The 15,246-nt window shown below is 47.6% G+C and overlaps 1 protein-coding gene across 1 annotated transcript in view; it reads left to right on the top strand.

Moving 5' to 3' along the window:
- The window catches only part of PAX5 (paired box 5), a 129,692-nt gene that overhangs the window by 83,573 nt on the left and 30,873 nt on the right, over positions 1–15,246 (top strand). The window contains exon 8 of the mRNA XM_014889969.2: positions 11,815–11,916. Within this exon, the coding sequence (XP_014745455.1) occupies positions 11,815–11,916 (102 nt within the window). The remainder of the gene's footprint in view (positions 1–11,814; positions 11,917–15,246) is intronic.

Below are 15,246 nucleotides of genomic sequence, written 5' to 3'. Positions count from 1 at the left end.
AATTTCAGCATGTGTTTGATGTCACTGCAAAACAGACTGGTGGATTTTCTTTTCCTCTGTGCTCACGTAGCAAGCTGAATAACCAGTTGTCAGCATACTCATGTCTTCCCATTTCTGGATGCACTAGCAGGCTGCTGGGGCATGTTCAGCCATATCAGTGTTGACAGGGCTCTGGGCAGGTCTCTGTCTGCATGGGACAGGTAGGACAGTGAAGCCCTGGGTCACCTGGCATCTGGCTGAGCATTGGCAGCCCTTAGCACAGCAGTGCTGCCCTGAGCCTGGCTGGGCACTGGCCCTGCAGTGACACGATCTGCCAGGGCAGATCCCTGCCATCCCTGGATGCTGGTGAGGGGTGCAAAGGTCTGCCTTGGGACCAAAGGGATTCCCACTGAGGAAAGTGTACATGCTACCTGGGCTTCTCTTTCTGCTCCTGCTGCTCCTAAAAGCCCTCTGGATGTCACTGCTGCCCTTTGCAAGGACAAAGGTGGAAAGCCATGTCCTCCCCTCTCACCTTGTTGCTTGGCTGGATCAGCTTACCTGATCCAGCTTTCCCACACATGGCTGGGAATCATGAAGCTGGGGATCATCCCAGCCACCAGGACATGGCAGGGACCTGGGGCTCAGCAGCCTGAAGGCTTGCCTCAATTCTAGTACCCTCTCCAGACCATCCTGTGTAATTCTCAGATCTGGGGGCAGTGTCACCCCAGCTGCCAGGCTGGGAGGAGGAGGAGGTGGGCTGCCCTGCCCCTCCTATATGACATAATATATTGTATCGTATTGTCTCATATAATTTCATAGTCATACAGATGATCTGGAGCAACACCTGTACCAGCAGGGCCTTTTCATGCGGTTCATGCCTCAGCACAGCACATCGCAGGTAGTGGCAGCCCCACTCGAGGTGGGTGGGGAATCAGGTCATCAGCATTCTCAGATGCCCTTCAGAAAGTGGTTCAGGAGCCATCTCCGTTTTTCCTCACACACTTCCTCGGTGCCTGGGAGGTGACTGCACAGCCTGGTATGAGTCCTCTGAGTTGTCCATGGACAGCAAGATCTTTTAGACAGGTCTGTGGAATGAATCCTGAAGATCTGAGCCCTGCTGAAGGAAGCTATCCCCTGGGAGCAGTGTCTCTGTTCCCAGAGCAGCTATCAGCCTGAGCCAAGGCTCAGGACCCCAGAAATGTGTGGGACCACTCCTCAGGGCTGGCATGCCTCTTTTCATAACTGTTAAATATTTGTTAAATGGGCTGAAAATGTGGGGGTTAGAAAACGTTTGGATTTCTATTTCTTGATAAGGCAGAGGTTGGAGGCCAGCCACCTCTCCCTATGGCTATCCATTAGTTTTTGGGAGCATCCATGCCTCCACAGGAAAATGCTAACAATGCTACTTTTCATACTACAGTTCCTACTGTTTGGTTTTTCCCTTGTAGCTCCAAGGAGTTGTCTGGAGTCCTATTACAGTGAGAGGAGTTGTCGTTCTTGACAAACTCATAATCCTTCTAGTCTTCTTGATTGCAAAGAGAAGCTAGAAAACACCTTCTAGGCATTTGCAAAAATCCAAAGAGTGCAAAAGAAGAAAAGGGAAAATGTTTTATTTAAATATCTTGTGATACCTCAGTCTCCCTCATGATTTTTGTGGGGTGTTTAGCATCTAGCTGTGCATTTACAGGAACAGGGATCCCCCAGACCACAAACTTTTCAAGCTGCTGATCCTCTTGGTCATCCTGCATCTTTCCAGTAGCACAGTGATTACTGTGGAGACAGTCTCACCAAGCCTGCTGTGCTGCTCTTATTAGAAGTATTGCTGTGCTGCAGAAGGAAAACAACAATAAAGGGAATATGTTGCCTCTGCATGCGTTAAGAGCACTGATCAAACCACATGAGATCCCATTTCAGACATAATGTGCATTGGAGGGCAAAATTAGATTGAGGAGTAAATGGAGCCTAAAATTTCCATAGCTTTATTCGTCAGAAAGCTGTTTCATTGCGTGGTTTAATTCTCCTATTTCTTTCATTCATTGCATGTAGCATGCTGGCTAGAGTACATTTTAGAAATAAGGCAACGAAAAAGCCCCTTCTTTAATTTGGCAGTGGTTGTGAGGTGTGTAAGACTGTTCAGACCTGAGATATGAGATGATACGAAATGTACAAGCATGTTACTCAACAGCAGAAAAATAGCCAAACTGGCACTTTCTACATTTTAGCAGGAGAAGGTGATTTGTTTTGGAATTGATATTTTATATTTTGGCTTTTGATTTTGGTTTCTTCTGCATTTATTTAATTCTTAACTCTTTAAAGTTGGTTTTATTATTTCTATTTGAAAGTTTTATTTCATTGCTGCTTGTGAATTACACTGCATGATGCACTTGACCAAAAAAATAACATTTTGTCGGCTGAGATCTGCCATGATGGTCAGCCCATTATTTTTATGTGAGCTTTCTTTTCTCTCCCCCTTAAACATGTGAGTTTGACAGGAGGTGCCTAACCGGTCTCTCAGATAAGTAGACAGATGGGTTTTTTGCCTTTGTGGGCAACACTTGATGTCATCTCCAAACTAATGCAAATTGCTCAGGAGAGCACTTGGTGTGCAGTGACTTCTTCCTGAAGGGTTGAAAACTGCAGATCAGTATAGCTGGCACCAGTGCTATGACCATAGCAGGAGGACAAGCCCACGTGTGTCTCTGTGTGTCCATGCTTCCAGTCCACATTCCCTACTCCATTTCTTTTCCAGAACCTCTGGAAGCTCGTTTGGCTTCCCTCACACTGTTATAGCAGTTCCCACATCCTAATTGCCTGCAATTTTGACTCTTCCCGCCTTGCACTGTGAGCCATGGAAATAAGAAGGGGAAGAGGAGCCAATTTCAGGCAGTTTTCTGGTGAAACCCAGTTGAATGCCTCCATCAGTTTCAGTGTTATGTAAGTAGAGTCTCATCTTTGAGATATTGACCAACAGAAGATCCCATCCTGTCAGAATGAGCTGTTCTTGAAAGTTGTTATCTGTGAAGGTGCTTCTCCTCCAGACTGGTGGGGCGATTGACCCATGGACCAGGAGCCACTGTGAGTTTATTCAGGCTTGGGCTATTGGGTCCTTGTGCCCCGTAGCCTTTTCTATGGGTCTCTGCTGAGAACATGCAAGGTCCATCCTTTGGCTGTGGCAGGGCCCTGCAGATCCAACTGTGAAAATATTCAAGATTTTCACTTTGTTAAGGTCTATTTCATATTAAAAAAACCCCAACAAAACCAAGCCCACAACAAATAGACAAACAAAATACCTCCTTAAAAAAACTCCATATCTGAAGAAAGTTTAACAACAGAAAGTACAAAAGAAGGTAAAACCATGCCAGAGCAGTATGCAGTTCTTTGTCGTGTTTGTGACACTTTTTGTATCTGTCCTCGGTATCTTAAATTTTACATAGCAAAGTAATTTTACACTTGAAAATGTGATTTAACTTCTTTTTAAAGAGGAAAATCAAATCTAGCATCTTCAGAACTTTTTCAATACACACCCATTAACTTCTTTGAGTTAAAATGCCCAAATGAACAGCTCTCTGCTTGCATAAACTCCAGGTTTACACAAGTCAGGTTGTTAGGACATTTCTGTCTCTTAGTGTAAAGGCTTCATTATTAAAGGCATTGTCTGGCACTGACACAAAGGCAAATATGCCAGGTCGCCTGTGATCTCGCACCTCCTCCTCACTGTGTGTCTGTTTGGCCCCGCCTTTGGGAGGGACTGTGCTTTTCAGTGAGGAAGGAGGTCCCAGGGTTTAGACGTGCAGGGTTTGTGCAGGAGCGTGCGCCTGTGTGGAGTTTGCAGGCTGTGCCAGGCAGACCCAGCCTTGCCCAAAGGATCCTCTTCTGCAGGATGCCCCATGCAGCTTGTGACCTGCTGCTGCTCTGCTGCTCTCCAGGCAGGTGTGGGAGGAGGAGAGCCCCGCAAAAGGGATTTAAGGGATCCAGACCACCACGTGCCCTCCCATAAGATCTCATCATCCGTGCTCTTGCCTCCATCTGTCCTCCCTGTCTTTTGGTGTCCCCTTGAGAGATGAAATGTCAGAGATAAAGTTGTGGTGGTGTGCAATTGTAATGTGGTGGGATCGTCTCCATCATTCTGCCATGCATCTGCACACCTTCTCACATCCCTCCACACCTGGAGCTGTGAGCACCTGAGATCCAGGCCATGCCTTGCCCTGCCCCAGCCACTGGTGGGCCTGCTACCCTCAGCTGGGCCCAACAAAGAGAACCTTGAAAGGCCTGAAAATGTCATTTATCATGGACTAGGGAAAGGATAAATGATGGTGATGCATTTTAGTGTGTGGCTAGTTGTTGGCCACACAAGAATTAGGGTGAGTTCATGCAAAGATGTTGTCTGCCTGGAGTATTTTCCCTATTTCCCACGCGTGTCTTCTCCAATAAATTGTGACTGTGTGAATTGAATGAAGGGGTCAACCGTGGAATTCTAACCTTACATATGTTACAGGAGGGACAAGAGAACCTGGTGGACTTTGAAGATCAAGGATGATGGTGCAGCTCAGCTCAGATCTGCAGAAAAAGCTTTTTCATCCTAGAAACCCTAAGAAGTATGTGACAAGCTGCAATACTGAGCTGTTTGTAGGGTACAAGAGCTCTGTGGCTGCACAGAAGAAGGAGTTTTATGCAGCAGGACAAAGAGATTGTGCAGAGGAGACAGGACTGAGGGCAGAGCATCCTGTAGCTCCAGGACTCTTTCTTAGGAGTAACAGAGGAAACATACTGGGGTGTTCATCTTTACTTTCCCACTGCATTTTTGCTCTGACAGAAAGCACCAGTCTTCCTTCCTTTCTCTTTTACCTGCCCTGGCTCTCTTTTAAAAAAGTGTAATTGGGTCTATAGAAAGAGTAGCAGAGACACCTGCTATGAAAGGCAGCTTTGGAGTCCTCTAACATCTGCTGCTGCTTTGCAGATGAGAAGAAAAACAGACCCACATCTGCAGCCCCTGTTTCAGTGCAGTGTGCTTAATCTGAATTTTATGGCTCTGATAGCAGATTACGGTGCCACTGTCATGAGCCCTTGCAGCCCCAGTCACAGTGGACACTGAGCATTTCAATACCTCCTCCACTAATCTTTCCCCCACTGCTCCCATTCCCTGGCTGCTAATTTCACGCAGGCACTTAAACATGATGGATAATTGTGTTCTGCTTATCAATGTTTAATTTAAGGGCTGTTCCGTCTGACCTGAATGCCCTCTGCAAGAGCTGTGCCTCATTATTGATTTCATGGTCATACCTGTGACATTACCTGCTTTGTAGGAAGTAGACTTTGACATTCCTGTGAGGCTTTGGCAGCCAGAGCTAATTGTCAGAAGAATAATCGAGTCAGCAAAATCATTACAGGTGATCTGTATGTTACCACTGTTTTATCTGCCTCTAATTAGGTGCAGGAGAGGTAACTCATCACAGTAAGCACACCACACTAGTTTGATGTCCACAAATAGAGCAAGATGAGCACAGGAGGGGAGTTATTCATTAACCACAGCGATTCAGTGTGTTGGAGTCCTGTGACATCTCCTTTCCCAGTGGAATGGCATGGAATGCTGTACTGCAGGCATCCATGGGATACAGAGTCTGAGTGACTTTTGGGAGGACTGAATGTTGGGGCATGTGCTCAGTGGCTTTGGGCCCAAGGCAGTAATGACTGAGCTGCTGCTGTGGAGCAGTATTTTGTATATGATAAAACCAGGTAGCTTTTTTGGGACATGTTTTCCTCTTGTTTGGGTGCTCCACTGCCCCATGCTGCTGCCCTGGGCACACCCTGGGTGATATGCACACATCCCCAGCTGGCAAAGGGAGCAAGAGCCAATTGGTGGAATTCATCAAGTCTTTGCTGGATAACAGCGTTGTGCCTTTGATCAAAACATTTTCTTTGGGATAACAGTTGAAACAACCAGGTTAGCATGATCAAGTTCTTCACTAAGCAGAAGAAAAAGAGCTTTTATAAGTGGAAACTGGATTTTCCAGAATAGAAGTCAATGCTGGTAACCAGTTTCACTGAAATAGGCTAGAAATTTGGGCTTGCTTCCTAGAGATGAAGTGGCACCCAGAAAGCATCTCTGCCAATTACTTTTTTTTGTTCTGGTGTTAAGCAATGGCATCCCTTCCTGAAGGCACCACAGCTTCCTCATATCTGGGGTAGCAGGTGCCTGGTATGGCAGGACGGCTGCCAAAGCCCACCAAAGAGAGACCAATATGTGCAGGCTCCTAGGGCCAGAAGTCCTCTGGGGTCCTGGCAGGAGAACAGCACCAGTACAGGTCCCTTCTCTGCCACCAATGTTTGTAGGCACTTGACAACGGAGGTGCTGTGTGACAGGACCAGAAACGTGACCACAGAGGGGTGCCATCCTCCTCCCATGGCAACGTGGAGTCCTAGAGACCATGCAAGGTCATTGAGACCACAGTCTAAAGCCAAGTTCTTCCTTCTGGGAGGCCTTTTGGAAGTGGTTTATCAATTCTGCTGGTGCCCTGTGCAGCTGCTGTGTGGCATCCCTGCATGAAACTAGCATAAGGATTCCTTGCACATAGAGGCTGCCAGGCAAGGAGCTGTAGAACCCCAGGCTGAATGTGATGGTGCTTGGAAGCACCTGCCCAGCTCATTGCACAGCTCTATGGGCTGGTGTGGCAGTATCTTTTTCATCTCCACTTTGCCTAGTGCAAACCCGGATATTTAAATATAGTTTTCTGGAAAGCCATGAAGAGTCAAATGACGCAGCAGCCTCTGTGTGGATCTCAGGGGGAGGGCTCTGATTTGTGCTGGTGGACAGATCTGTGGGGAATCCGGTTTGGGCAAGGATGCCTGGGGTAGAGCCTAGGGCAATGCTGGTTCTCTGCTGGGTGGAGCACTCTGGTGCTTGGTGGTACCCTGTGTAATTTCAGACAGTGATGTGGCTGATGTCTTGTAATGATACCTGCAAGAAGAGTGGGAATGCGGGAGGACTCACCAGCACTGCTGGACTGCCTTTCCCAGTACTGCAGACCTATTGGTATTGACTCTGACTCTGAAGAGGTGGTGTTACCCCATTAACCCAGAGCACTGCCTCATTCTTGACCATGCTCCTGAGCTGGTGGCAATCACACACCTGCTGTGAGCATGGGGCGGGGGGCAAAGGCCTGGCTTCCCTTGGTGCAGACTATGGTGCAGAGCGGAGAGGAAAATCACCAGCCCTGCTGGTGGCTGTGAGACAGTGGCAAAGAGGCTCTGTGAGCCCCCTTCCACCACCTGAACCCCGTACATTTTCTGATGTATCCTTTGCTGTAATTAATTACATGTCCAGTGGGCTCATTTCTTTCATACTGTTACTGACAATCTGTTAGATAAAGGGAAAAAAATGCGTTGGTGCCCTGTGGTATTGAAAGTGAAGGGTTTTCACACTGTCAGGGTAATGAATTCTGCACGGGTTTGAAGCACCTGAGCTTGGGGGAGTCCTTGTGTCATGTGTCTGGGAGTGACAACCCCCAGTGGTTAATTACTGCCATGGATGAGAGCTGAGCTGATAGCAAAATGAGATAATTTCATTAGTAGTTAAATTTGAAGTTAATTGGATTCACGTTTACACACAGTAGTGTACAAAGACACACTTGAAAATGCTCTTTGCTGCCTTTTCGATTTTTTTAAGAAGGTAAATGAATTGAGGAATGCTTCTAAACGGCTCCCTTTTTTTTTCACTGTGGTTTGGAGGCAGGAGAGGCCTCTGCTGCTGCAGGCTGCTCTCTGCCCCAGCCATTTTGTCCTGCAGTGGGGACATTTCTGATGCCCAAGTGCTACTTGCCACATCTGTGCAGGGGTTGCTGCTAAGCTGTCCTCTAGCTAGTGACAAAATTTCTTTTATGGAAGAAAATTACTTATTTCCACTTTCTTTGCAAACTGATAATTTGCTTTCATTGTGTGTGTTGCCAGCTCCTGGTGAATGGAGGGACAAACATTTGTTGACTGTCTTCTGTGTGCAGAGACTTTGACATGTACAAGGGTGTCTGTAGCAGAGGGGTTTGCTCCACTCCCCGCAACGACAACAGTGGTGCTCCCCCTAAGACATTTCGCCTCTGGAAATCAGATGAGTGATGGATCAGCATTGCCTGGGAGGTGTTTGCCAGGAACCTGAAGGAGCCTGGTGAAGCAGTCTGGAGGAGATGATGGGATAAAGGAGATGGCAGGGTGCAGGCTGGATGGGCACTAGAGCTGCTGTGTGCTCCTTTTATCATGGAGGTGTGCCTGTTTCAGGTCAGCAGATATCACTGGAGGTACTGATGCTGCTGTGGCTACCAGCCTCTCCATGGGGAGGCCACTGTGGGAAACTCTCAGGAAAGTATTTTGGTACTCGGAGCTTAAAATTGTTGGCAGCGGTTGTTGGAAAGAGATTGTTGTTTACCTGGGAAAATCCTGCTAGGCTTTGCTCTAGTTGAACTTCTCTATAGGCTGAAGCTGGCAGGTGAGCTGCTCTGTCCTACACAGTATCAGCCCAGCAAAGCAAGGAGGCAGCTCTGCCCACAGCTGCTTCTGCCCCGTCTCTAACTTTAGGTGTCTAAAACAACCTTCAAGTAGCACAGGACATTCAGGAAAAAATATATCTTGAAGGACCTAGGTTCCTATGTCTGTGTGGCCCAGTGCTAAAATGTAGATGTTCATTTCCTCTTGAGTGCTCTGCCTGTGTGAACAAGGCAAGAACACCCTGGAGCAGAGGCTGCTTCTTAACCACTTTTTGTACTAGGTGGTTTAGTGTTTTTCTCTTAAATCAATTGCTTTATTGCAGTTGAAACTTGCCAACGCTGGGGAGAAATCTCATAGAGAATGGGATGCTCCAGTCTTTCTTTTTTGGTGAAAGCAGACTGTATGGAAGTGACAGGATGAGGTTGGATTGCAGCTCTTGCAGCTGTGATGATCTTTGATCCTTGGTCACCTTTGGCCAGGCCCCTCAGCCTCCTCTCAGGCCTTGCCTGAGACTTGGCTGTGGAGACCCTACAAGGAAGATTTGTTGACAGAAGACAGAACATTTCATTTGGAAATGGGATTTAATGGAAACCAGCCCAAACCTGTGGAATAGATCATGGGTTATGTTTTCTTAATTTACTGAGGAACAGAGGTTCTTTGTTATACTGCTTTTGTGGTGGTTATATTGCTCAGTGCCCTTGACAATGATCCTAGTCATTCTGGGTGCAGCAGTGACTTTGGAGAAAGTGAATAATTTATCATATTTCAAAATACTGAAGTAAATATCAAGGTTTTTATGATAGCTATGGAAAGTGAGGAGTGGGGTGTAGTCAATGTGGGGCAGTTTGGGAGGGGGAGCTTCCCAACACCCAAGGCACCTTTGGGATGTGAAGTGTTGTGCCATTCTGTGGTGACACCATACAAGGAAGGCAGGGAGGAGTCCTGGTTTCCCTCCTGGGTCTCCGCAGGGCTCCTAGGTGGCAGTAGTCAGCCTGTGAAATGTTTGTCTGCATTAGGGACAGCCCTTAGCTGAGTCCCTGCTAGCGCTGGGAGTGAACGTAGCTTCTGAGACTGGCTTCATGCAGACTGCAGATACTTTTGTATTCTCCAGACTATAGAGGTGACATAAAGCATTTAATTTTGTGTGGGAGAGAAGGAAGCAGGGCAGTGATGAGGGGAGAGCATTTTAATCTAAAATAACCATTTTCTGCCTGCACTGAATAATTAGAATTCATTATGCCCTTCCGTAAGGGATGTGGCTTCTCTCTAGCACTGGAGAGCAAATTAATCAATTGTTTTGAACCTTAAATTCTTTTAGGATGTGAATGCACCATAAATATTCTGTAGGAAGGGCCTGAGAGGAACAGCTTGCATCCTGATTTGTGGATACTGAGTGCGGCGGAAAGTGGGGCATGTGCTAAGAGATCAGTGCAATGATGCTAGAGTTTTGGCATGTACCCCTTCATCTGAGGGTAGGGGAAGGCAGCCTTTGTGGCCATGACCCAGAGACTGTGAGCCACAATTTGCAATTACTTGTATACCTGTCTCTTGTCTCATCAGGTGAAGTCTCATTTCTTTAAAGATACTGAAAAAAGGAAAATTTTAAAGTTTTATTTTAAGATCAGTTAAAAATGAAATTTGGGCTCAAAATCTTTACCAAAAAAAACCCTTTTTAAAAAAAAATTATTTTGGCTTTTGGGAAAATGTTCCATTTCAATTTCTCCCAGCTTTAGAGACCTGAAAAAACTCTACTGTCTTAAAAACCATGGCCTATAGAACACAATGTGAAAAACCAGAATCTGTGCATTTTTTTCTTGACAGTGGTGCTAAAATCAACAACGTCACATAACTTTTGCTGATCCAACATGCTGCCTTTTAAGGAAGGAACCTGATGTTTTGGGCCAACAGGACCTTGGAGTTGACTGTTGCCAGAGTCGTTCCTGTCCTGTAGAGGTTGGGAGAACACAAGGGCCAGGTGCTTCATGCAGCCCAGAGTCCCTTCCTTTTAACTGAGATGCACACTCAGCTTTTCAGAGCTAAGCTCCCATGCAGTGCCACTGCCTCTGAGCCGTGGTTTGGATCTGATGGACCCCTCATTTTCCTTTGGCCTTGGAGGAGCCACTTGGCAGGCTGGCAGAGGTGCTGGCAGAGCCAGGGGTTGGGTCTAAGGGACAGGTCCGTGAACTGAAGTGGTGCCTGAGTAGTGAGTGTGATGCTCACACTGGGAGGGGATGACAGAGCCTATGTCCAGCTGCTGACCAAGCTATGGTGTTGCAGGGTCAGTTGCAGGCACCTGTGTGTGTCTTGAAAGCAACTTCTCCTTGGCTATTCTGCCCAAGGATGCCATGGGAGCCCAGAAGACCATGAGCGGGCTCCAGGATTTCCTCTGGGGTGAGGGATGGATGCTGCCTGATGAGATCACAGGAGCATCCTTTCCTTCTGGAGGGTCTCTTGTGGCCACAGCTGATAATGATTTACCCAAAATCCCACTGTGGCAGCCTGAAGGGATGGTGACTATTCCAGGACCTCCACATGGGAGCAGGGTCCAGGCATGACTGAGGAAACACTTCTGTGGCGCTGTGTGAGCCATGATGGCTGACCTCCTGTGTTTACACTGCCAGCAGAAACGTATCCTTGAAGGTGATAAGAGAGGGTGAAGGAAGAGAAGGGCCCTGTACCCCCTGGTCCAGGGGCAGAGGGATATGGAAGACATCCCATGCCTGCTTTTGTGGGGTTATTTCCATGGAAGTCCTGTGGGTACTTGACTAAAACCTATGTTTCTGTGGCTAAGTGCATCAGGCTGTATCTGCAAATCTGACTCTTCTGGCACTGTGACAAACTATATTTTGAACCACCTTCATGTCTCACATGTCTCAATGCCTTGTGTTTGTTCCTTTTTCTTTTTTTAACTGCTTTGATAAGAGATAAAACAAATGCCCTGCATTGTATTTAGATCTCAAAAATTTAGATCTCAGCCTGTGCATGTGGTTTTCTAGGGAGTTATCTGGCAAAATGTCGTTAAGATCTGTGTTATTTCCCATTTCACTGCTTTTGACTTTACAAATCTAAGCTTTGGAGAAATTTGGGAATAGGGGTGAGCAGCTGGAGTTAAGACGGGTGTGTTCCTCTCCCTGCAGAGCTCTGCTCTTCACCTTCCAGTCTCGCACTTCATTGGAGCTTTGTGGCAGCTTATAGAGAAAACAAAACTGTGCCTGCCCTCCCTGCCAGGCTGGAAATCCCATGCTGGTCCTCGCAGAACAGTGATGACAAATGCATGGCTGTGTTCTGGGTGCTTGGGGAGATGTAAAACCATCTTTGCTTGTCGCAATGCTCACATGGTGATTTGTTGGTTTGATTCCTCAGGTCGCGAGCTGGCAAGTACAACCCTCCCAGGATACCCTCCACATGTCCCTCCTGCCGGACAGGGCAGCTACTCCACTCCAGCGCTGACAGGGATGGTGCCTGGTGAGTCTTCAGAGTGGGGCGAAAGAAAACATAAAAGGAAAACAAATAGCATTTCAGGAGAGAAGCACTGCGTGCTGTAAATGTTCTGTGCTGAGGTAGAAGCCAAAGTGATGAAGGATAGGTATGGAGTGATCCTGAGTGAAGTAGGACCAGGCTCCCCAGCACAGGAGGCTGCATAACCTGCAGAGTGCCAAAGCAGAGTCTTGGCACTGAAATGCTGAAGGAGCTCCCAACCTCCCTTCTGTGGAACCTGGAGATTGCTCCATACTGGGCTGTGCCAGGCTCACCTGACTCAAGCTTTTCTCTAACTTACCTGATGTCTTCCAATACTGTGCCCCTGTGCTGCCCCAGCATTGAGGTCATGGGGCCTGGGGGCTGGACATGTCCTGACCTCAGACTTCCTCTGTGCAACCTGATTGATGGAGACACCAAGCTGTTCCCAGGACACTGTACTTCTGTAATTTCCTTCCCATTTTGGAACCTTGCCATCAGAAATGCCAGATGGCATGAGCCAGCAAGTGGCTACTGCTTGCCTGTGTGGCAGCAGAAGCAGAGGTTGTGCTGGTGCCTGGGGTGGGCAGAGCAGGCTCTGCAGGTATGTCACATCGCTGATGCCAGCCTTCAGTGCTGTTGGCTGCAGATCTGCACACAGCTCAGAGCAGGACAGTGACTTCTGGGTGCTGGCAACAAAGAGTGGTGGGGCCACAGCACTCCTGTTTTTTCTGGAGAGTTACCAGTTCTTTGGGAGTAGCTGCTGGGGTGGGTTGGCAGAGCTGCAGGATGTGGGGCTTAATGGTGCTCAGTCAGAAGAGGTGCAGTGAGGTTCAGTGATGTAGAGTCATCTGAGCCGATCTTCCCAGGTAATAGATTTTATTTTTAACTACATATAAGCTTGTGTGACCCATTATATTGAATAACTGCACTGTTCCTCTCACTGGTTCCTTTAATAACAACCTTCTGCTCCAGCTAGTGTGAAGGTCAGCTGCAAATTCTTGTAGGTTCTCTGTCTCATTTAAGTGAGAATTTGCTAACTAGCATCCAAAATGCTTTTTCAATCCTTCTTTGACTCCTGTCCTTTGCAGGATCAGTTTTAGAGCCTTGCTAGGGTAAGCACCACAGTCCCTGAAGAGCTGACAGTAAGGAAGGTGACAGACCCAGTCTGCTACCACTGGCACATTCCTGCTTGTTCCAGAATGGCAAATTGTCATTTGTGCCCGAGCACAGGCATGTGTTTGTTGCGCCAGCTCTCAGGAATTCGTCTCACGACCTGCCTCTGCCTTGTCCTAGTTTTTGGAGCCTTTGCTAGAAATGTGCTTCCTTGATAAGATTTTTAATCATTAGCCACGAATTTCTGCTCATAATTAAGCAATTGTGTGAGTTAAGTGGTTAGAGACGTGGGAGAAATGTATACATGATAACACATAAACAGTGTTTTGTTGCATGCTTGTTGTTACTGCCATTGCCCCTGCTGATGTGAATAAACTCAGCCCTTACCATGCTGGATGTTTGTCCCATACCTGCTGGGGTCTGTAGCTTGCCTATGGGTCACAGGAGACCTTCACACCCCTTGCATTTGCAAGATGTATGGATTCAGCTCCATGTTCTGTCCTTATCTTTTCTCCAGCCCGCACCATCACTGCTCACCCTAACAGGAGCCCTTTTGCCTCCTGAGAGCCCCAGGTCCTTTCTTATCTGTCCCACAGGCAAGGAGGTACACAGGAACCTGTCTCTGCTGCATCTCCATGACTTGTTCAAACACATGCTTAAAATTTCACATTTCCTTCCTTTCCTGCAAAACAAGGGACTTGCATATCAGCAGTGAATTTCCATTTTTATGTGGCTTGTCTGCCATGGCAGAGAATAAACTGTTCAAATGCTTTTCTCTGAAGGAACCAAACAAGCAAACACATGGTTTGATTTCAGCCTGGAGCTTTAGGGACTGACAGCTGGCATTGCTTGAGTCTCCCATGAATGTGTTTCCTCTGCAGGCTGCTGGCCCTGCAAACTTCTCCCGCATTTTGGTGGGCTGTCACCCTGTAGAATTGACTGGAGAGGAGCTGCAGTCTGGAGCTGTCTGAGCTGTGCTAAGGTGCCAGCACCCACAGTGCTCTGATGTCTCAGGCCACAAGTGAAATCCCACAGTGGGGAGAGATGGGTGGGTAGGTGGGATAACAACTGGCTGGGTGGTCAAGCTCAGAGGTAGTGCCTAATGCCTCACTCTAGGTGGATGCTGGTACCACACATAGACTGCAGGGCATGGCTAGAGGTCTGTCTTGCTTCACAACCTGATCCATAACTAGAAGAGAGCCCAGCTTACCAGGTGGTCAGAAGATGCCAACCTGCATGATTCCATCAGTAGGCTCCAGAGCAGGGCAGTGATGTGGAGGCATGTAGACAGGCTGAGGAGGAGCATGAAACCTAGCAAGGGAAAACCAAAAGATCCTGCACCAGGAAAAGGAGTATTTTGCAACAAAATGGGCTGAAGACTGTTTAGTTCCTGGAGGGGCTCCAGGGATGAGGCAGACTGGGAGCTGAGCATCAGTCTGCCATCTGCACTGGTCGTGAGATGGTCAGCATCATCCTGGGCAGGAGTTGAAGGAAAGGAGTCATCCCCCCTCACTTGGAACTTATGGACTCAGAATGGTACTGGTTTAGGCTCCCTTAACACAAAGAAATAATTGACGGAAGTCAAAACAAGCAAGATGCAACTGGGTATGACAAAGGTCTCCAAACTTTTCCCCCAAAAGATAGGCCCAGTGGTGGAACAGGTTACTGAGGGGTTGTACAGTCTCCATGCTTGAAGGTTGTCAAGGCCACATTGGGTGAAGCCCTGAGTATTCTGCCCTGGCCTTATTGCTGATCTTGCACTGAGAGGAGTCTTGAGACCACCTGATGACTTTTCCATCCTGAAATGGCTGGTCATGCCATGACTCAATGTTTCAACTGAGGCACTGCTGGAAATGTGCTGCAGAAATTCATATGCTTCTGCATGATACTGTGAGTAGGGATGAAGTCAGGAAACTGTTAACACAGTGAGATCAGGCCCGTCTCTGTAAAGGAGTGGTGCCAGCAGTCCAAGCAGAAGACACTTCTGCTGTAGACCACAGTTACCATTAAATGACTGAGCCATGAATCCCACTTTGAGGCTGGAGGGAGCCCTATAGGCATCTTTTCTGTCATAGGGAAGATCCTAATGTCTACACAAGGACTGAGAAAAATTACTTTCCACATTCCTCTTCCATCCTGTGACCATGGTCTCACTCTGCAGCACTCCAGTGGCACCTTCTTCCAGCCCCTGGCTTGGCATCCTGTTTGCCTGTGCTCCGTGTC

The sequence above is a fragment of the Sturnus vulgaris genome, chromosome Z (assembly GCF_052056855.1).
Source record: "Sturnus vulgaris isolate bStuVul1 chromosome Z, bStuVul1.hap1, whole genome shotgun sequence".
NCBI classification, from domain to species: domain Eukaryota; kingdom Metazoa; phylum Chordata; class Aves; order Passeriformes; family Sturnidae; genus Sturnus; species Sturnus vulgaris.
The sequence above is the reverse complement of the archived record's forward strand: the minus strand, read 5'-3'. Positions and strand labels throughout refer to the sequence as shown.